General features: G+C 39.0%; 1 protein-coding gene across 1 annotated transcript in view; it reads right to left on the reverse strand.

The window, feature by feature from the left end:
* Nucleotides 1-544: 544 nt before the first annotated feature.
* LOC124258936 (abnormal spindle-like microcephaly-associated protein homolog) overlaps nucleotides 545-24,560 on the reverse strand; it is a 54,599-nt gene continuing 30,583 nt past the window's right edge. Inside the window, 6 exon segments of the mRNA XM_046692995.1 lie at nucleotides 545-1,954; nucleotides 4,798-4,947; nucleotides 8,611-8,765; nucleotides 9,535-9,727; nucleotides 10,849-11,040; nucleotides 13,403-13,552. Coding sequence (XP_046548951.1) covers nucleotides 1,682-1,954; nucleotides 4,798-4,947; nucleotides 8,611-8,765; nucleotides 9,535-9,727; nucleotides 10,849-11,040; nucleotides 13,403-13,552 — 1,113 coding nt within the window. The 3' untranslated portion in view covers nucleotides 545-1,681.

Genomic DNA, 24,560 nt, shown 5'->3' on the forward strand with positions numbered 1-24,560 from the left:
CTAGTGCAATCATATTGGCACAGTTTGAGGCTAAAATTCGTAGTGACTACTCGTAGAGGTTGGCATCTCTGTACATGGACGACAGGTCTCAGGTTGAACACTTCAGTAGATGTCACCAGCATATTTTGGTGCTGACAAATCTAGAAACATGTTAATTGCAAATCTGGGGGTTTATAATCCACAATCTTATACTGTTAAAACAAGCTGCACTTTGAAAAGTGCTTCAGATGACTGGGCAACTGGTGGCCCCATGATGAGTTTTTGCACCAACATATCTTATGAATATACAGTTAGTCTCCTACAAATAATTCTCAGGACAAATCAGAACAACTCTCAGAAGAATACCATAATACTGACCAAAAGTTGTCAGACAGCAGCTTTGGAAACATGGGATGTTGGGATGAATGTTAATTTTGAATACAGCTGTGAATTTTGAGGTTTCATGTGAACCACAAGAAGCATGTGTTCTTATCTTGGTTTCAGACACCTACTCTGCTGAACGCTGGATATACCTTCACACCGATTACAACACAACAATGATTCATAGTTTTATACATAGTATTTATTAAATCAGATTTGATTCAATGCAGATAGCGGATGACAGATTTAGCAGAGAAAGTCAAGAAACAATGAAATCTTTTACATCATTGGACAGACAATACAAAGTTACTTTAATGACACATGTCAATTTGTATGGAGTTACTCTAGTTGTCACAAGCAGGTCTTTAGATACATAACTACAGCCTAAACTAATCCCATTATATACAGGGTACTAGTAATCGGGACATTGCCAACCTACATGGCTTAATGAGTGTGGGTTAACATGGCTTTGAAACATCATAGATTCAGTTATACTTGTGTGATGAAAGCCGGAGTTGACGCTGCCCTTGGATGATACTCAGGACGAATCTGGGATTTGTAACCACTATCAGCAGAACCTGACAGGGCTAAGGGACATAACTCTGGAAATGTGCTTGCTTGTGGCAATGTTGGGCCGGTTTGTAAACTAGTTTGTGTAAACCGTGTCCATGTATTTACAGTCTTTGTGTATTTATTCCGTAATGACCCACTGTCAGTGCTGAACAATTACAAGTGGAATGGGATGTAAAAGAGAGTTTACAAACTTCATTGATATTTCTGACACATATTCACATCACTGAAATGACATCCATTTCATGATTTATATACATGATAAAACAGACAAACTAGATTCCACACTTAGTGGCCATACCCAAAACTTGTACATGTACATGTAAAACAATCAGTATTGGCTTAACCTTCGCAAGCACAGAATGAGAGTGGAATCACTGGGATTTTCTGTCTGGAAAGTTCACCAACAGGGCTCCAGGAATCATGGAGCGTCAGTCTGCACCACTGGTTATAGCACTTATTGCCCAGTCTTTCATCTAAACTAAACTTTAATCCTTCTCCAGACAGGTCTCTGCCCTTGCCAACCCAGGTCAGACAGGTCACCTCTTGCTGAGGTATGACAGTGAAAGATCCAATCCAAGAATTTGGATGATGGAGTAACATTTCCAGGTCTGGGACTGGCAACTGATACATACATGAACTACTGCAGAGCATATACAATACTCAGCAAGCTCTAACTACACCCTGCATCAAGAGTGTATGTAATTCTAGCACTGGAATAAATATTGGCACCCTTCCCTCCCCTCCAGAATCACTTTGCAGACAGATGTAGGTTCTCCAGGACAAAGTTAATGGCTGGGAGTGGATCGGACAAGGCGTGAAGACTGTCACGTTTCAGAGTCCACTCTGGTCGAATACGTCTCCGCTTGACCGGTGTGGGTAGTGGTAGTGTGGAGTTGAAGCTGCGTGAGGCGGCCATCCTGGCTTGGACAAGCTTGTGACGTTCGTCCACCTTGTTTTTGCGAGATACCAGACTCTGGATACTGCGGATCTTCTCCATGAGTTTCGTCTGTTGCAAGATTTCCTGGAGGAGGAAGGGGAATATGTACATTCAGTTATAAAATTCAGTAAAACAATGTGAATTTGGCTGATGTCAGTAAGACTGACTGACTGACTGAGTTTGGTTTTACGCTGCTTTTAGCAATATTCCAGCAACATCACGGCGGGGGACACCAGAAATGGGCTTCACACATTGTACCCATTTGGGGATTTGAACCCGGGTCTTCGGCGTGACGAGCCAACGCTTTAACCCTTAGGCTACCCCACCGCCCCAATGTCAGTAAGAATTGTACACTTTGTGTATGAAATTTGATCACAAAATTGCAGAGGGGTGAAGATCATCAAAGAAAGCATCTGAACAAGACCAAAGCAAAAGATTCAATTTTGATGTATCGCGCTTTTATCCTTAAGAATTTCAGTCAATCTATATATTCAAAATTCCTTTGGCCTTTAATTTTTTAAAACTATTTCACAGAGCGAGAATATAGAGTTAGAAAACACCTGATTATGTTAAATCAAGAATGTTGAGGATATTTCATGTGTGTAGTGAAATATGATGTACTAGTATCTATCATCAAGTGACAAGAAAAAAGTGACAATAAAGAAAACGTTTCCTTTTCTTGCTGTTGGTCCCATTTTCAATGAAATGCAGTATTCATATCATTAGAAAACATTTCAGAAACTGCCTCAGGAAATACTATCCTTGGAAAACATTTCCACTTTCCTTTTTCATTTTCACCTAGTATAACATTTCCTAGGGAAAGAATCTCAAGGCAATTGAACATCCTATAACACAACTCCAATTTGTGAATTGTTATTTCTGCCAACTTGGGCTTAAACATCAACCTTTGAGCAGATCTTGATGAATCCCAATAAACAGCTCAAAAAAGTTACTTTAGGGCTGTGTTTAAATGTGCAACAAATGTTGCTGAAGGGAATCCCATGTCTGCCAATGTTTGACTTGCTGCTTTCAGCTTTTAGCAATATACTTGCTTAGGTATATGGTGTGAATCAACCCAGTGATTTATGTCATGAGCAGCAACCTATGCAGTTGAAATATGATGAGTGAGTGAGTGAGTGAGTGAGTGTAGTTTAACGCTACACTCAGCAATATTCCAGCTATATAACGACAGTCTGTAAATAACCGAGTCTGGACCACACAATCCAGTGATCAACAGCATGAGCATCGATCTGTGCAATTGGGAACCGATGACGTGTCAACAAAGTCAGCGAGCCTGACCAACCGATCCTGTTAGTCGCCTCGTACGACAAGTATGGGTTACTGAAGATCAATATTCTAACCTGGACCTTCACGGGTCTGAAATATGATCACAGGCTTTCACCACAACAGAAGTGTGACCAACAGATCCTGTTAGTCATCTTCACAAATGTTGCTTAAGACTGATCCTAACCCAGATACTCAGGGGTCCTTGTCTGTACTACGACATACTGATTTGTCTGCACATTGTTTGAACACGACATGACGTGATCTGTTGTATTAAGTTATTGTGCCTTATACAAACTACAACATTACGATCATCAAAGCGTTTGTAACGTTACGATCCATCATAACTCTATACTACAGCTGGTTCAGCTCGACCTGATCAAGTGAATACTAATGAATTGCATAACCGTGTCACAGCTGGTTGGGTCTATTATTGTGAAGGGGTGCACCTTTGTCAGTTGATTGTCAACATGTCTGAACAGCCGAGACTAGGTCGCCATTTCACATCTCAGTGTTGAGAAATCATCAGCAATATCCTAACTTTCTTTAAAATTGAAGCTACAAACATATTGCAGTTGAACATGAATTAGGAAAAGTGATAATTGAACTGGGTGTAGCGGATTGTGAAAGTAACTGACGTCTGTACGTTGTAAAGTTAGTAAACCAAACTAGATAGCATATGACTGTATAAACAATTCAATTAAAACATGAAATGATTGTTTTTTTCAGAAGTGTTGTCTTCCGGGACAAGTTCTGTAACAAATCCATGCATGCATGTTTCGCACAAACGCAACATTAATAATATTCTTTGCTCCCCTATTTAATGAAGTTAACTCGACCTGCCGTTTGTGCCATTTGACCTCCCAGGTCATGCATATGTAGAGTAGCTCAGGTCAAGCTGAACGAGCTGTACATCATTGACTTACGAAAGGTGTAAAACTATGAATGCTTTGTGGGTAGGGTCCCAGGTTTTTCCAAATAACATGTTGAAGGTATTTTTAGTCATCAGCATATGTCAAAACAAGCATCCAAAACAGTAGGGGGAAAAGAAGGAATGGTAGAACAACAGGTCAGACTATATCAGATGAGCGTGCACGTGTCCATCATGGTGGACGTGCCCTATGATATTTAAATTGAGGAATTGATACGGAATGCCACTGTAATACTATACAAGATAAAGCCTGATACAAAACTCGCCAACTTTTTGTATGTCTATACTAGGTATTTAAACTGCAAAAAAATGTGAAACATTTGTAAATTTAAGAGATCAGAGATTTTTTTGCACATAAGTAGACTAAAGAAATGACAGACAAATTGATGCAATATGACGTATTACATAAAAAAAAAATCACAACGTCAGGTGATGACGTACATGAAAAGAATGATTAATTAGCTTCAGATTCTCCATAGTTTAGACATTTCATACAGTTTCCATCGTCTTTCTTAATCTGACGGGTGATCCTAGAATAACCTACACCTACTATTTCACTGCTCTGACCCTAGTGTTCTAATACTGCTGACAATATTCATTAAGGTCAAACTGCAAATTAACAGTTGCTAATTGCTGGCAGGTTTCTGATCATTGGTATTAATCATAACGCACGAAGTAGACAGCAAACGGATCCCACAAGAAAAACACTAACCTGTCTTCTGTGGGGATCCAGGGCTAGAATGCCAAGAAGCGAGCATGTCTTGGCAAAGATGGCGCTGCCTTTCTCCCGATAAATCTGCATTAGGTCCACAAGGATGTCAGTTGATTCAACATCATGTACAGCATTCACAGTCTTGTCGTACTGAAACAAAGACAAGTAGACATATAACACTGACACTTAATATCTAAATAGAAAGAGCGGGATCATTTACAGGCCCTGGGTTTTCAGGATACACGATATTGCATAACTGAGAATAGATGCAGATCTTGAGATAGGGAGTAAACATGGCTGTAGGAAACTAACTGGTTGAACACTGCATGAGCAGTTTGATTAACACTGCTTTGATTCACAAGGATTACACAGACTTTCTTCACTATGTGTTTGGCAAAGGATTCCAGAATGTACATTTCTATTTCATGAAACTCTTGAAAGGATAGGGTGCCATTGTCATTAAATTTAGTGTTTTGAAAAATATATGTATATTTTGTAATATCATCATGAAAACTGCAAAATCTTCCATGTAAACCATCCTATGTACACTTTACATGTGTTCTTGTTATACCAAGTATCCCGGCCTGAGCTTAATAAAAGTTCTGATCTGTTCTCATACCCTTCAGATGTCAGATGTCAAATTTGGCAAACATGGGTACTCGGTCTTGCATGGGAAAGAATTCACTGTCCGAACTACCTGATAATGTTAGGATTTTTCATCCCTTTCAAGGAACTGCAAAATTGTATTCAACATCGTAGCATTGCCTAAAAAAGCATATATGCAACAACAAAGCTCATTATCAGATCTTAGACTGCCTCTCCGGGCAGATGTTCTAACCACTTGAGACGGTAAATAAATAGGAAGAAAATGAGATGTGTGGAGAGGAGAAACAAGACACTTTTTTCAACTACTACTATATAGGAGATATGGCTGAAGACAATGTGTGTCTCTGAGGAAGAATGGATAACTCCTGATTGTAAGGCGGGCTTACACTGGATTATTGGGTGTCACTAGTTGTAGGCGCTGTCCTTGGAACACTCGGAGAATGATTTGAAAACTAGGGAAACCTTCAGATTGAATGCAGACCTGGGAAAACTAAGCAAGCGGAAGACCAAGCTCTCAAGTGCCCTCTAACCAATCTCCTTGTGGGGACCACTTGTCACGATCATGCCGTGTCCTTATTGAGGGCATGGAGTTGACACCGCTTGACACTGCTTGACACTGCTGAAGTAAGCATGACTTCTTGACCTGGTCTCAAAACATAAGTCACTTCCTGGCTGTTTAACTAGATCCTGTGTGTGTTTTCTTTACTGAAAATGTTCAGTGGTTGGTTTTGATAAACAACAGATGGACTTATCCCCTGGCTGACACAGGACAAAGTCTAATATGATAAAGTGAGTGGATAACAAATCAGGTCTGCAAATCCAATATCTATGTGAAAAAAAGGTAGCAATTGTGTCCAGAAAAAATATAAACATACATGTCAGATTGTTTTGTTTGTAATTCCTACAGATGCCTCTCACACAGAGAACATTTCCATAAACAACTGGCCAGACATGCCTCCCACGAGTCATCACATGACACAGAATGAACAGATAAAGTACATTTCAAGATGCTTCTTGTGAAGAGGAAGCGTGGGGAAGGGAATGTGACCCACATAATGCTGAACGCCTTCAACACCCTCTTCTGAAAGGTCGTGCACGTGTCATGGCATGTGTCAAAAAACATCTTCTCTAATCAAAGCGGAAGAGCAGTTGTCAAGAAAACGTCATCATCATTCCAAGTGTAGTTTGTAGGTGAGGTAGATACTCTGCTGATGGCACCTGTTGCATAGAACAGATGGTGCCTGTGTTTACAGACAAGTAGTGCAATGAAGTCGGAATAACTGGGCACCATTTCACAGGTTATTTCATTACAGAGAGACACTGCTTTAACATGGTAACTGGAGCATTCTGGTCGTGTCTTCACATCCAACTATAGATGTTGGCGATGGGAAGGAAGATCTGTTTGACCCAGAATGTAGTTTGACTTTTGGCTCCCACTAGATGCAGATGCCCAGCAACATGAATAGAATGTTTAACAGGGACCCTGTTTAATTCAGGGTCACCTGAACGTGCAGCTCCTGCCAGCACTTTCAAACATAGCATCTTCCTTGTCAACACTCCAGTAATGTTGATGCAAGGCTCCTGGCAGAGGATAGGTGAGGTGGAGGTGAGGTGGTGAGGTGAAATTGGGTTTAACATCGTGCTTGAGAATATTTCGCTCATATGACGACATGCATGTGTGTGTATGTGTATGCGGCTGCTTGTACTAGCCCAGACTTAAGCTGGTTTTATAGTGCTAGCCCACTGAGATACCATGCCGCAGTGAAGCATGAATATCCCACTCAGACACATTATACTGACTCCGAGCAGACCAGTCCTTGTTGTACCCATTAATGCCGAGCGCCAGGCAGGGAGCAACAAGTACCATATTTTAACGTCTTTTGGTATGACACGTCCGGGGATTGAACCCGCGACCTTCTGCTCTCCGGGCGGACGCTCTAACCACTACACCACGGAGGCGGTGGCAGGCCAGAATCCCCAAAAGATGCCCACTTGCTATCACACAAGCAGCTAGTGGATGTTCAGTGTGCCCTGGCAATCACTTGCACAGGAGTGGGTAACCTTAGCATCTGAAAGTTAGTGGTATACAATCCAGACGGTAGATCGAGGGATTCTAATGCAGAGGGCAAATGAGGGGATGTAAGACCAATTGTAGCCTGTTTGTAGCAGACAAACAAGATACGGGAACCTCATGAAATTCTGGAGCCTCAGAGTAACAGAAGCCAGCACCTGAAGCTGTATCTCAATGCTCCCAATGTAACTGCTGATTCTCATGTTTGCTCCGAAATAACTGTTGATCCTCTCAATCATTCCTAAAATGCTAGTTAATCACGTTAGTATGATCCCTGTAGTGAATGTCCGATCCTGTGGATCACTCACAAACTAGACAGGAGTAGACATGGGCTCACCCAGAGGGTCTGCACGCAGGCAGTTACGAATGGATTGTGTATGGGTGAGGCGTTACGAGGCAAGAAATATAGAGGACACATGCTTTAAATCTTGTTCAAACCAGCATCAAGAGTATTTAGCAGAAATGCAATGTGCGATGATAGTATAAATGAAAAGATTTTTAAAAAGTCATTACAAAGACATGATTTAGAGAAAAACACGGCAGATTTTATGAATTTCCTTTGCTATGTTATTAATGAGTTTAATTTGCAAACAAGAAAAAGAACAAAAATAAATTCCACTCCTACATGCAAGATGTAGGTTGCTTCTCACTGCTTCTGATGAATGACACAGTGTTCCTGAGAGGGATTGAATATCAACCACTGGCACAAATTAATGGCCTGGAGAGCAATTACACCAAGGTTTTTTTCTTCAACTCAGATTAGATTCCAGAAATATGTGAGTAATGCAATCAGTTGTCTACATGTATAGGACTTTTGACCCACATTTGGAGTAATGTATGAGGAACCCACAGGAAACATGGAGAGATACTGACAGGTGGGAAATCATGTGGAAGTATATCACAATTATGCTGGTCTGGTTCCGGCAAAGTTCACAAAACTTTTAAAACTTGAAGTCATCTTTCTCCCTGACACCTTGGTGAGTCTTAGGGAAGAGCAGAGATACTTCGCCCACAGAAAGAGAGAACTAAAAATATTTTTCATTGCATCCCCAGCAATTCCTTTATGATTTTAAGACATCATATAAAACATAAATGATCCTCTTTAATTGTAAACAAAGCACTTGTTCATGTTTTACCTTGGCCAGGTTGAGGAGGATGTTGACGGAGTACTTGATCAGCTCCATGTGTGGCAGGCTGCGGTTGCAGCTGCGGATGAGGCGGTAGATGACATGGACGGCATGCACCTCCACCAGACGTTGGCAACATCGTGGGGACAGTCGAGTAGCCACATCTGAGGACAGGAAGGAAGGGGAGGTGAAATGTGGAGTGGAGTGGAAACGACTCATGATCTATGAATTGTTGATACAGCCTCCATACACTTCAGACTTAAACATTTTAGACAGAGGTAATACCATCAACACCATACACGTTCATGTAATCATCACATTTTACAACCTCTTGTACACAAATTACAGGGATGGCAACAGGAAAATCTATTTTCAGATGAAAACTTACCATTGTGTCATAGAATGGGAGGTTCAGAATGATCAATTTGAAATAAAATTGGCGGAAATCCGTGGATCAGCGGAAAATTGCCACCCCGGAAATTATTGCATCCAATATGAATACAAGCTGAGAATACAATGGGCGAATAGCTGTTTAAATCATCACTTTTATCACTACTGTAGACTACATGCATACCTGACAATTCTGGAAGAAATTCATCAAATGTTGTCAAAGGTTGGTTTCTTCAATGTAGCACTAAAATCCCATAACATCCTATTGATGACATCTATACAATAGTTGGAAATGAAATCATGTGTGCACTTGACACGGGCCCATTGATCATACCTCAAAACTGTATTACTGGGAGCACTCTGTATTTGAAAATAGATAGCCCGTGGTAAATCTTGATTAACTCAAGAATGAAATAACCTGTGTCTGTATCTATATATGGAACTTTAGGAATGATCTCTCCATGTTCTAGGCTGCTGTCTATGGACACAACTGTGCTGACCTTGCCCCACAAACTGTATACAACACGAAGCAGATGGACGTACCGAGATGCATGAGGGCTTCCAGGATGTGAGACAGACTCTTGTACTCCAGCAGGTAGTCCAGGGCGGAGGTTGTACGGTTGCCCAGCTTCTTGTCTTCTGTAGCATTCTGACTGGCTTCATGGCAACGGGCCCTCGCACGTCGGATCTTCTTACAAGTAATGTTCTTCCTGGCCCGATAGCCTCGCCACACAGCCTAGCAACAAGACAACATCAACACACTTGTAGTTGGTAAGCAAGTGTATAACACACACTGTTTGTTGTTGATGATGGTGTACTATTAATCTGTTCTACTCTATATCAAATCAATATCAATAATTATTGCAAATTTTCCCTCCAATATTTTTTCTATATGGATAGGGATTATATTTTATAAAATTGTCAAATTGTTTGATGAACACCTTTTGAAACTTGTGAATTTGTTATTATAAATGTCACGTTATTGTTTGCAAAAATGAAAATTATGAGGTTTACATTGAAAATTGCCCAAATGCTCACATGCAAGGTTAATGAACTGAATCTTTCTACACTTATGCCTGACTGACGGACTGAGTTTGGTTTTACGCCGCTTTTAGCAATATTACAGCAACATCGGGGGACCTTCTACACTTATGGATAGCATATCTTTTCACACTTTTTTTCAACATTTTTATCACAAACTCTGGCTAATGCATTTTCATGGAACTGAAACCCATCCTCACCCCAATATCCCACCCACACAGGCCACCTGTGTCACTACGGCAACCCACTGTACACCCTTACCTGTATGTGACCACCTCCCACTCCTTCTGTCAATAAACACCCGTGAAGATCCAGGTTAGAATACTGATCTTCAGTAACCCATGCTTGTCGTAAGAAGCGACTAACGGGATCGGGTGGTCAGGCTCGCTGACTTGGTTGACACATGTCATCGTATCCCAATTGCGCAGATCGATGCTCATGCTGTTGATCACTGGATTGTCTGGTCCAGACTCGATTATTTACAGACCGCTGCCATATAGCTGGAATATTGCTGAGTGCGGTGTAAAACTTAACTCACTCACTCCTGTCAATAAACCCATCCTCACCCCAATATCCCACCCACATAGCCCACCTGTGTCACTACAGCAAGCCACTGTACATCCTTACCTGTATGTGACCACCTCCCACTCATTCTGTCAATAAACCCATACTCACCCTAATTTACCACCCACACAGCCCACCTGTGTCACTACAGCAAGCCACTGTACACCCTTACCTGTATGTGACCAATAAACCCATACTCACCCAAATACCTGCACACAACTTCATCAGTCAGGATGTAATCAAGATGCTCACCTGTAGTCTGGCCACCTGTCTGTGGAGTCGGAGCTGCCTCTGTCTGACGAGCCAATGCCGCACTGCACTCTGGATGACCACTGCTGACCTCTGCCGCAACGCCAACCACTGTCGACACTGGTGCTGCAGCAGCACGGTACTCTTGCGTAGCTTTACGTAGTGCAAACGTACCAAGAAAGCTCGTACACGGCGCTGTCAACAATCAGCAGGACATCCAACTTAAGGATAGCATAACTTCTTCTGTCCAGGTCGTAATAAACACTAAGGGCCTGTTCGATTATTAAGTAAACTGGTTTTGGTTTCTGAAACTGGTTTCTTCTGTTATAACAAGTGTCCAGTTTCGGATACATGGTTTCAAAGTGAAACTAGTTTCTAGTTTCATAAACGAAAGTGGATGGTTTCACCATCCGGTTTCAAAATAGATACCCCAAAAAAATGTCTCAGCTCTATATGTGGAACTTAATTGGGATACAGCATTGCGAGAAGGTAAATTGTTTTGGTCATTTTATCAGTGAATTATTAAATAATATAGAGATGAGATACTTTTGGAGGTAAATAGCCAAAATATATGTAATTATACTGTTACAAATAATTATATGTATACAAGTTACATAAAATAGTCATGTTCAATAGACTTTAAATAGAGTTTTAAATAATATTTTCCTACTTCTCAGTTAATTTTTATCATTATTTTGGTTAGAAACTGCTGCTCTATTTTGCCACAAAGACCAGCTGAACTTGCTTCCGCCATGTTTGTGGTGAGAGAGGTTTGAGCGAAACTTTAAACCTGCCTCCAGAGATGGTTTCAAGTTTCAGAACCCTGAAATGGGTTTTCACGACATAATGCCCATGTGTGCATGGTTTACTAGAAACCAAAACCGGTTTGCATAATCGAATAGGCCCTCAGATTTTGTTGACAACACAGTAAAACATAGATTATGAGAGCTTCAAAGAATATAAACCCATACTAACATATGTGATCACTTTTCGTTGAAAACTTATGCTTATTTTTTCTCAGGAAAAATATAACAACTTCATTTAAACTGGAAAGGAGCATCAGTGAGATGGATATTCAAAACCTGCCAACAACCTAAACTGGCTTCACTTGGGGCAATAGCATTACAGTGCTGCTGAGAGGAAAGGACAATGCTGTTCTGGGACTGTGGTACAGACAACTTGAAAACATGACCAATGAGTTTATGTGAAAATGATTTGAGCATGACAAAGTTTACTTTCCAGTTCCTGGGAGTGTTTCGAGCTTTGATCAATGGATGATGACCTTATTATCTCTAAACCAGATCACTGACTGTCATTTGTGTAACAATCTGCCCACAATAATAGAAACTATAAACCAGATAATTGGCTGATGGTCTTGTGATGTATAAACCAGGTCACGGGGTGTCAATTTCCCGTAACAATCTGCCCACAATAATAGAAAATATAAACCAGATGAATGGCTGATGACCTTGTGATGCATAAACCAGATCACTCAGAGTTACGTTAGTGTAACAATCTCCCCTCAATAATCTATAAACCAGATGAATGGCTGATGACCTTGTGATGTATAAACCAGGTCACGGGGTGTAACAATCTCCCCTCAATAATCTATAAACCAGATGAATGGCTGATGACCTTGTGATGTATAAACCAGGTCACTGGAGTGTAACAATCTCCCCTCAATAATCTATAAACCAGATGAATGGCTGATGACCTTGTGATGTATAAACCAGGTCACGGGGTGTAACAATCTCCCCTCAATAATCTATAAACCAGATGAATGGCTGATGACCTTGTGATGTATAAACCAGGTCACGGGGTGTAACATTCTCCCCTCAATAATCCATAAACCAGATGAATGGCTGATGACCTTGTGATGTATAAACCAGGTCACGGGGTGTAACAATCCACCCACTGCTGTATTGAGCCTAACGAGATCCAAGTGTGGCCTCCCCACCGACACCCACATGAGAGTCTGACACTACCCCAGATGGCAGCAGGCGAGCCTGTCAAAGCAGCATGCGCACATCTCGAAGTATGTTTAGGACCACCAAGTACAATAATTTGTGAAGATTTCTTTTCAGTAGGACATTAGCCCCAGTTTTATGGTGAGATATTCCATATGTATAAAGTCAACATAAGGATGATACAGCAACATGCGACCAAACAAGACCAATGAAAGGTAAAAGAATTGTGAAGCAGATTTTGCACTCTTCATTACTCAATATCTTATTTAAAAAATCCAATTTATTCCTCCATGACTTCTTCCACACATACCTATCCATTCATTATCCTTGGATAATGTTATCCTTTCAGTGATGTTGCGAGACACCAAAGGGGAGATTTGTAAGTGTACATACTTTCATTAATTTGGACTTTATAATAAATTTCACAACCCCAATCAGAAGAGTTCCTTAAAATCAAATGAAACAAAAAGTAAGGACTAGAACTTTTTGTTGACATTACCATGGTTACCAGTGTTTTAAAAAGTGTCCAATCACACTAGAGGTTCTAGTAAGTCTTGCAATTCTGGTTGCTGTACCAGTGTTACACTCACCTGTATGCAGATGATGCTTGCAATCCTCTGCCGTGCCTGCCGTAGCATCAAGCACTGCCTGTACCATGTCTGTATCCTGACTGCAGCAAGATGGACCCTGGCACGGCGGGCGTACATCTCCAGCTGGGCTCTCCGTTCTGCTTGTAACTTCTTTATGAAATAAACATGGAATCTTTTGAGCAATATTCCTGGGAAGAAACAGCATCCCCCTGGGAGGTCTGTCTGGTCATCGGTCAAACACTGGCTGTACAACAGCGTCATTGTCACGGTAGGTATTGCACTAGTTGAAATAAATAAATAAATGTTCTGAGCACTAAGTCCTCTTTGAGGATTGACTGCCAAACTCAACAATCTGGGAGAGACTGTCAAGTACGTGAGTCAGGTACACCTTGTTGTCAGGCACGACTCTACAGTCTGGAGTGTCAAACCACCAATGAAGATTATCTTCGTCTAATGACCACCCGCTTGGGCAACAGCTTTCTACTCTGATTTGTGCAGCATAATTGAGGTAACAATTCAGTTTAGAGCTCAGGTGATGAGAGTCTTATATGCCCCACTACCATCAGTGTCTAACACCTGGTTGATGTTCAACAGGTGTGCTGTGTGAATCCACCAGGAACAGTCTAAGGAGAATATGATAGCTCTCCCTCTGCCCCTTGCCTTTAAGTACAAGATAGAACCGTACAGATCATCTGCACACTCTTACACAAACAAAACCCTTGACAATAGAGATTAAATTTAACGACACCCCGAATCTATGCAAGCGTCCCAGTCCAGTCCTGAAACAAAGGCCCCCCCTCCTATTGAAGTCTTGTTTTGCTTTGCACCAATTGTGTTGTGATAGCACCCCTTCCTCTCGCCCTCAATGAGTGTAAGACACTGGCCGGTACAAAGGGCCACTCTGCCTCAGGGCAAGGACAGCCCTGGGGGGTCAGTAATTAGCATTAGTGGGTCTGGCCAATCTGTGGGATGGCTCTCTCAGTGGCTGGGGCCTGAGTGGACGTGATGGGCAGCAGAACTTTGTTCAACATGAATGTGACAGACTGACATCGAACTCGTCAAAACAAACGTTGCACGGATTGTTTCTAGTCATGTTAATGAGGTGATGTGTGTTAATTTAATAATTACAGGCCAGTAAACAGAAACATCACATACAGATCGTGGGTGCAAGTGTCTTGAAATTGTGACATAATTGCTTTATTATCAATGCCACTGTCATAAATGCCATTACGACAGCACATTGACTGTGGAGGTTCCTAATTAGACAATAAACTCTATAGACTGGGCCATGTCTGGTATTGCTTCCAACAATCATGGACCATAATAATTTGGGAATCATTTCTATCACCTTCACTTGTAGCATCTTATCACTAAATCTGCAGGGAATATACTCTTATCTACAGCTGTAATCACATTAATCTAACAATTTTGAACAGATTTAAATTTGCTTTAAATTAAACTTTCAAAATCAATTGAATAAAATTAGTTTCTGTACATTAATACAGTTTATCTGTCATGGCAAAGAAAGTGAAACCACCTGGTTGTTTCTTTTTCATGTTAATACAGTTTGTCTTGGTGACTCATGAAAGAATGAAACATATTTTGAGTTAGTTTAAATGATATGTACATATTTATATATATTTGAATCTGAGGCAGAAAACTGTTGGACATTCTTATTTATAGATAAAGCTTTAAATAACAAAGTGAAAAATAAATGAGGAAGAATAAGTGGGTTGGAATAGATTTATTTTCAAAAAATATTTATATTTATCTTTAACTTTTTATCATGGAGTAATAATTAATAATGAATATTTTTATCAGGGAGTAATAATTTATACAAAAATTCATCATTAATTATTACTCCATGATATTTCAGTGCCAGACGTTTTGTTTGCAAATAGACTCAGCATAACATTATATACTCATAAAGATTTTTATGTTTGATAATAAGCACATAATTCACTTTTTCTTTGCAATTTACATAATTACTCCAAAATATTTTGTATTTTCCCTGGCCTTCTGGGTAGGAACATTTTGACCAAGAAATCTTTTAATTCTTGTGAAATAATAAACTAGCCTTATTTAACCATTTCTTAAATTGATAACAGTGTGATTTAAAATACACCCAGACATGTAAAGCATAACATTATCATTAATTCGAACACCACGACTCGTGTGTGGAATGGGTAATAAGTTGTGTATACAGTGACACGAAAACAGCTTGAGCAGTGTCAGAGTGCCAATCAGGGAAATGTTTTTAGAAATCTTTACAGCATGCTTCAATTAACAGATCCCACCTGGGTATAAGGAGATTACACAACACAATCACTCACAGTGTAATCAGAACTCTCACTGCTTTATCAGCAGGGAGGAAGATGGGGCTGAAGGACTTAGCATCCCTAGCGTGACCTCCACAAGAATCACATTATTGGTAAATTGCATGTACAGTGATATAATCTGACATGCTTGAGCTGCAACACACTACTCAAAGATAAATGGGTGCACCATTGACTTAGTGGGAATTAAAGGGGAACCAATTAAAGCACAAGGCCAAAACATAAATTCAGGGAGCGATTTATTTGGGATTCTTCTTTACGTGGGGCAAAAAACATGCTGCATTCATTGCAATACTGTCAAACTGTGACATGTGCAGATCTGTAAGTTGTAGAATTACTTAAATTTATGACAATTTTACAAATATTTGCTCTGATGCTGGTCTGAACATTGGCCTCGACAAGCTAGGGGAAGTGCATTTGCAACTTTATTATGTTAGTCACATGTTTCTTCGGAGTGAGTGAGTATAGTTTTAAGGAACTTTTAGCAATATTCCAGCAAAATCACGGTGGAGGGGACCAGAAATGGGCTTCACATATTGTACCCATGTAGGGAATCAAACCCGGGTCTTCAGTATGATGAGCTGATGCTTAAACCACCTGGCTACCCACTGCCCGTTTCTTCTGATAACAAGTAACAAGATTACGGAGGTAAAACACCACACAAAACAGATCTCCTGTTTTACACATTATTTGTCAATATAGCAGGACCAACTCAAGTCTGGAACAATTGGGTGAATGTAGATTGCTACAGATCTGAAATTTGGAATTGTTCATGGTTCCTTTACGATTTTATTGACTTATTTTGGGGGAAGATATATTTTTTGAATTAAGGTAACTATTTCTAGGAGCAAATGTCAGTCTAGAGTGGGTGAATAGTGAAAACACTGTTCTAAAGGTAAACTTGTATATGTTTTCTCAAACAGACAAGAACAAATAACTCATATAGATGCATTATCATGATTAAAAACACCGGCATAATATTTTTCAAACACTTTTAGAAACCAAACAACAGAATGTTGTTAACAAGAAGTGAAAATCACAAAACAACAAAAACATGTGCTGATTGTGTCATTGACTGGACTGGGACAACATGGAGCTGTTCAGCCTTGACATGTGGCAGCAGGAGAGGTGAGACACTGGTACTGAGAGCTTGTACAGCAGCAGCTAATTAACATGTCTCCCTGGGAGCAGCACAAGCTGACACACCATATGTCCACTGCTAGACTTCTCACTTTCATAGATACTTGCATGGATCTTTACTCTAGTAAGTCGTGACTGCCATTGTGGATAGACTGACATTAAGTCCAAGAAATCTACCAAATATCTAAAATTTATATATATTTATCTACCAAATTTATTTACCTAATGAAGCCCAGAGGCAATCAAAACATGCCAAATCATTCTAGACTTTAGTAGGATTCAAGGAGTTAAAAAAATCCCACCTTTTTTGAGCGCACGGAATAAACAATGAGGTAAAATTTAAAAAATTATTATATCGATCTGCTTCCAATATTGCATTTGTTTGTAACAAATAAACAGAAAGTATTGAATTTCTTGTCTTGCTCTCAGGAACAAACAATATTTTGCAATGTTAACAACTTATTGAGAAAAGATAACCAATTTTGACACTTAAAATTGCTTCAATATGTTATTTAGGAATACAAACTAAGAGCCCTTGACAAGCAGACAATATTATATTTTATTCAATTTTTGATTTACAAAATGTACTTGACTGATAACCTAATTATCTGTCAGCATAGAAAAACGTATTTTAAATTAACTCTTTACATGAAGAACCCAAACATTCCCTGTTGTGTTAAAAGTTGGCATATTGCTTGCAACCATTTATTTGCAAAAATGTTTCAGTTAAGCTCATTTCAAGTGCCAAGTGCTATAACTCCTTATATGTTTATTTTCTGAGTTTGACCTACAGAAAACCCTGAACATAATAACAATGATAAAACAGACAATTATCCAAGATTGTTTTACAATTTGGTGAAATGAACCAAAAACAACGGACTTTAACATGAGAAAAACTCAGTCATCCATATTTTTTTCTGTCTGCTGTTTAAAACTTGCTTGTTTTTCATTGTCTAATGCAAGATGGTAACTGATGTTGGTCTGATTGGTGATCAACACAATGGCTACCCTAAGAAGCACTAATCCAGAATCTCAGGCCAAATTAGGCCCATAGAATGCATAATCGTTAAACACATTTTGAACTAATGTCTGCCTACTTTTTTGCCTGATTCAATTGGCTTGTTAAGCTAGATCTTAAGATCAAACCTATTGACCTGATCTAAATACTGTAATAAAATAAATACCATGTCTTGATTTTTTTCTTTGAAGTAAGCATTCTGATACCTATCTCAATATCCAAATACCCTCAAGAAATTTGTCTTTCCAAACTGAGGGCAATAAAACCATATTGGTGATAATAGATTAGAACGATGTACATCACTTTTCAACCTTGAGGGCGGGGGTCTAACAAATCAGGTAAATCCCCGATTGAAACGACTTCAAAGAGGGTGATTATTCACTCAGCTAACAGGTATTTACTGGTGACATAACCCGTCACGCCTCGCTGGTCACAGTCTCCAGCTTCAGTGGAACAGCAGGATGATTATCACAAGTTGTGTTATCTTTGTAATCATCAAAGCAGTGAATACACAATGTGGGGTACAGGGATTTGTCAGTCTTTGTCCCCAGAAAGTAGAACTTCATGATTGATTGTCTGATGGTATAATCACAGTTTGGTCTGACGATTCATTTCTTGGTTCAGAGTACCGGAGGTCTTTCATTTTGCCAGGTTCCAGATACAACAAAGAGTGTGTTTTGTAACTTGGATGTAATGGGTTATCTTGACTGACTCAGAAGCCAATAGTCTTCCCAAAAATATGTGGCAAATGTCAGTAAAAATAACCAATCTGGAATGACTTTCACTAATTCATATTAATATAGGTATATCTAATGTAAAAGCTTGTGCAAGGAGGATTGTATTCCACTCAACAGGACAATAAATATAGAATATAACTGACCTTAAAGAGGACATGGCTTTGATCATTATAGTTTCACAATACTACATTGAACATGTTTATATCACTCTAAATGTAAGAAAATAAGATCTTAACACCCCTTCATCACCCTATCCTCAAGTTTGAACAAAATAACGAATCACTCTACAAAGGGGACTATTTGACTAGTCGGGGATCCAATTTGAAGTTCATTTTAGCTGAACTAGAAGTGAGAGGCCATCAAATAGGATTATAGGAAAAATGTCCTTGGTAAAAAGTCCTTTTGTAGTAAAAACTGATTCAGTTATTTATTTGACAAGATTGACATCAAAGATTAAACACTAAAAACCATAATAAATCATATATTATGACAGAAGAAATTAAGATGTTTGATCTAAAAAAACCATGATGTGCTCATGGATTAAATATCTAAACTGACCTTTGATCTGTAGTAAAAACAGTTGAAATTGTCTCAGTGTGTTTACTGATCACCGATTATAGTGTGATGTGAATTGATTGCATCTCACCCAGTGCTAGGAATATTAATTTAGAACATTAATTACGTGGACTCGCTTCTGTTCATATTGTAAGGTATAAATATGTATCCTGGTATGACATTAGTACCAATTCCATTCCATGATGGAAGTCATTCAGACCAATAAGGGTGGTTTGAAGCTAGTCTTAGATGGTCATACGTACACCAAACACACAACTCGAAAAGCCAAGATTGTATGGAAAAGTCCAGTACCAACTGCACAGGCCAACTGTGGTCTAACCTAGACAATGGCAACCCAGAGCTGACAAAGCCTGCAGTCACTCTCCTGATGAAGCTCAGATATCCGAGGACTTCGAAGGCTGGAATATAAAGTTCCCCTAACTTAGTTGGTCACCACCACCCATCTGTCTGGAAGACCATCGAATGGTTCCAGAAGGACCAGAAGGCACTCAACTGTAATTGCCCAGGATGCCACTGGAAATGTCCAATGAAGAAGAAAACCCAACATGTCTTCCTCAAGACAAACTATGTGGAGACATTGTCGCTGGAAGGAAGTCCATCCCTGAGTTTTTACATGGTGTGGCAGTTAACACCTATCTCATGTCATCATGTAATGCATGATATAATTTATAATGTTAACTGTAGTCATTTCGTACGATATTACATCAACATTTCAATACGTCATTATGTCACAAGACCTTTACATTTGTTGTGTGTGTGACAATGAAAATATAAAAACTAAAAAGCATTGTTTTTCTATATATTTCTTGTTAGAAAATGAAAAGGGGGACTTTTTAACCTAGGCAAATTTAGGACTTTTTCACCGAGGACTTTTACCGAACACCAAAAATAGAGATGATGAACTGGGCATCTCTCGAATGAAGTACACATAACACAGAATGAATAAAGATGTCATGAAAAGAGGGATTATGGATCTGAAAGACCGTCCCGTCTTCTGATGTCAGACAGACCTGAGCACTGATTTTATAACATAGTTCACGAGACGAACTGATGGCTTTTAACAACAGACAGTTGCACTCAAAGGTGACAGGCAGGACATCTATTTCTAAGGGTTGATGAAGTACACATTCTGCAGGCTTTCAAACTTCTTGTGCTAGGATGATTAAGAGTTCCAAGCAGTAAATGTCATTTAAAAATTCCACGAATAGATTTACAATTTTTCTAATTAATGTTAACATGTATAACAAATAACTATTTGGTGAAATATCCTGTATGTTACTGATGATAGGAATCATAAATAAGAAGTGGTTGTTCCATATATTGTTGTATTAAATTTAATCTCCATCCCAGATAGCAAAGGTGTGTTGGGCCAATGTTGGTAGATGGTTGGTTGGTTGGCCAACAGTTTGACAACATTGGTCCAACGTTATCTTAATGACTTAAAAGTAACGGTGGCTTTTTACACGTTGGTCCAACAGTGGGCCAACATTTGAAAAACTCTGCCTATTTTCCCTGATCTTACATCTATTTCACAAAGTTGGGCCACCGTTGGCCCAACATTGTGAATAAAAGAGTGAGCACACGGCCATTTTTAGCCATGTTTTCTTATTAAAATTTTGATGAAAGTTGAAATAATTACACAGGCAAAAAGAAAGAATCCATTTCCCTGTCTTTCAACTATGATGCAGTGAATTTTACAGCGTTGTTTTCTCCAAATTGAATACCAAACTTGTCATCATTGATAGCTTTACCTGATATTCAAAGAGCAGACGACACTACATTTCTGGAGGCCTTCAACTGGTAAATATGCATTGTTATTTCTGTGATACTGAATTGCGAATATATTGTGAAATAATTGGTTTAAATCATCATTTAGGCTAAAGAAACTGACACATGCTGTATTGAAAGGCAATTGATTGAGTAGATAAAAGATTTAATTGACTCTTTTCTTTAGGTAGCCTGTTTTAACCACTTTGATAAATCTCATTTCATTTTAAATTATTTAAATTTATTGTGTTTACTTTATTAACATTATATGTTTGTCAGTTACACTCCTGTTTCCATCTACAACTCTCTCTATTATTCATCTTTACAACCAACTTCTTGTTTATTGTATAGAGCGACTTTTCGATGTAGATTCTTACACCGTTATCAAGCTAAAAGTGACTACAACCAAATGATGAGAAGTATATATATATACATGTACATAGTATGTTTTGTCAAAAAAACATAATTGGGAGCGGACAGTTGGGGACCAAGAACAACAAATGGATCTAGTGATGAAACCAATTAACAAGGAAGGGAGGGGGGAGGGGTGTTAGGTTGTAACAACCTGATAGGGTGATTTGATAGAGTCTATAGTTTGATTAGTTCTTCATATCCCAATGGTATGTAGTATCCTTGGTCTCTATTGATCAAAGGTTTGTGGCGGCTGATTTCGATGGCTTCCAAAAGTTTTCTTTTTGTGAAGTCCTGATTCTTGGTGGATAAGATTTCGAATTTGTCAAACCAGCCCCCTAAAACTAAGTTTGGTGTCATCTCAACCCTGATCAAGCACTCTAAGAACATTTGCTCCAGCAGCCATGACCTAGAACATGAGCAGAACCACCTACAACATGTCTTCACGAGCCTCAACCAGTAGCCCACCAACTCATAGTCTGTTTGATTTAATTTGAGACCAATGAATTTCTCACTAACACAAAATCTAATAATTGCAACAAAACCAAATTTTGCAGTCACATGAAAACAACAGACCAATGAAGAACTAATCAAACTATAGACTCTATCAAAGCACCCTATCAGCTTGTTGTTACAACTGAATCCCCCCTTGTTTATTGGCTTCATCACCATTCCATTTGTTGTTCTTAGTCCCCATCTGGCCTCTCCCAATAATGTACCAGTCGTTATTCAATTACATGTTGTTGTTACTGTCAATCTGCTGATTGTCAAAACATACTACGTATATACTTCTAATCATTTGGTTTTAGCTTGATAACAGTGTAAGAATCTACCTCCGAACGCCACTCTGTGCAATAAACAAGAAGTTTTCAATCATTAAGTTGTATGTTTCAAATAAAACATAAGGTCAAATACTATGTCCTTTTACGATAGATCTCATGTCTAAAATTATGATATCTGACAGTTTCATGAAATTTTTGGGTTGTTTTTTTCAGGAGCAGTTCGAAAAACCTGTCAGCGGCGACAGCCAAAAGACCTAAGACAAGAATATTTTCAAGAAATACAATAATGTTCAAATAACAATGAAAAAAAGAATTAATTAGTTCACTTGATTAACTTGTTGTGTTGTTTATATGTTTCTGATTGCAGAGGTCAGGAAAGAGGTAAATGTTGAAATACAGTTGTGCCAACATAAGGCCAACTAAATCACATCGTTGGGCCAAGTATGGGCCATGGTTTAGTACAAAGGTCAAGAAAGAGCTAAATGTTGTAACACGGTGGTGCCAACATAAGGCCAACAAAATCACTACGTTGGGCCAACTATGGGCCATGGTTTTGTGTGAATTTTCATTTGTTGGCCCAACAATGAGCCAACATGATGGGCCACTGTGGAGCCGATGAGCATATCCAAGTGGGCCCATCGTCAGTTTGACAACCATGGGCCAACCAAACCGGTGATTATGGACCAACTATGGTCCAACATATCAATGCTATCTGGGAAATACACAATAAAACAGGCATACCTCTGAAGACAATAAGAAATCTGAACAAAATAATGTTTCTTCCCAGTTGGCCACCAAGGGGCACCTAGTTGAGAATCCTTGAACTGCAGCTAGAGAATGTCTAGGTCCCACAGCATAGAAAGTGTTTGCAGAGTGTATATTTGTCTAGTTTGCCACAACTTCTGGCGATAACAATCAATTTTTAAAAGCTATCCATGGCTGAAGTACTTAAAATTCCTAGTCTCTACAATAAGTTTGTCATGAAATTGACAGCAAGAACTAAATACATTGCAAACTGAAGCCCTGCAAATAACCTAGTTTTTTTATGGATGAAAAGCATACTAGTTTTCACACCTTACTTGTTAAGCTAATGCTAAAATATCTTTCAAACAGAAATTGCAGTCCCAACAGTCTTTTTACAGCTATTCTGTTGATCCCGATAATATCAACATAAATATAGTCAAAATGTTTCTATACCAAATTCCATCACTGGGGTGCCGCTTATTACTTTGACTACAAGTTAAGAATATACTCCTGACTAGTTTACAGGTAGATACCTGATACATACTAAATGTAATACTTGGTATTATTTAGAACAGCTGACTGAAGCAAGTGGCTACATTTACAATAGTGAGTCTAAGCTTTGAAGGGAAGTATACATGACAACCTTCCTTCGATATACATCTGTGTGTAACGTTAGTTCACACTCACAGTCAGTATTGATCCACGTTTGGGCTTTTCAAGCTGAGAGGTTTTATTCAGTACAAGCCACAATCCGCTTCTACTCATTGTCAAATACAACCAATATGGGCACAGATACACACACTTATTATTAGCAGTTCGCACTGAACATTTTCTGTTCTTGGATTTGATAGTTGGTTCTAGCAGTTCCGCTATTGTGTAATGACATATAAACACCTTGTTGTACATCACTGTAGATGATGTTACGACTTGCACATCACAAATTCTCTAACATGATTCCATCAATGGATCAACTGAGCTGACGAACTTACTTAAAATCATGAAATGCATGATTTTATACATTTCTCAGATTAAAAGTGACTGCTTGCATGCAAACTCAGAATTAAACACAATCTGTTTTGATGCTGAATGGTCTGAATTATACTTAATCCAAACTTGGTATCTGGAAGATGAGGTCTGCTTCTGAGATAATAAAGTTGTCAAGTCATTTTATGAATAGGTCCATATAGTCCATATCTGTTACGAAATTGGTTGCAGTTATCATTCAGCTATGTGATCAATAGTGGAACATGTTAAACTCACAACACAAGATTGCACCTGTTAACATGAGTATGGCCTTTTTAACGAATGTCTATTTGTCTAAAGCACAAAGTTCAAGGTCTTGAGCTAGCGCGGAGACGCTGTGATGATCTTTTGACATTATATATTGCTTATTAGCGACACTTTGACCCTTATCAACTCATGGATGCCTTCTAAACTATAATGCAAAGTGATAGTCCCTATACTCAACCTCAAAAGTATTTGTTCACGAGTACTGCAACAGTTCATATGAAACCAAAAACTGACAGATTTGACATATTTTAAATTACAATACGTCAATAATAGAGTTTTGAGATGTTTGCATGATGTGGCCATGTGGAGGTGTTTTGTGAAAAACAGTAGCATCTTCATTGTAGATTCTTCATCTCG

This window comes from Haliotis rubra, unplaced genomic scaffold (genome assembly GCF_003918875.1).
Source record: "Haliotis rubra isolate DU_JTF1 unplaced genomic scaffold, ASM391887v1 Scf703, whole genome shotgun sequence".
Taxonomy (NCBI): domain Eukaryota; kingdom Metazoa; phylum Mollusca; class Gastropoda; order Lepetellida; family Haliotidae; genus Haliotis; species Haliotis rubra.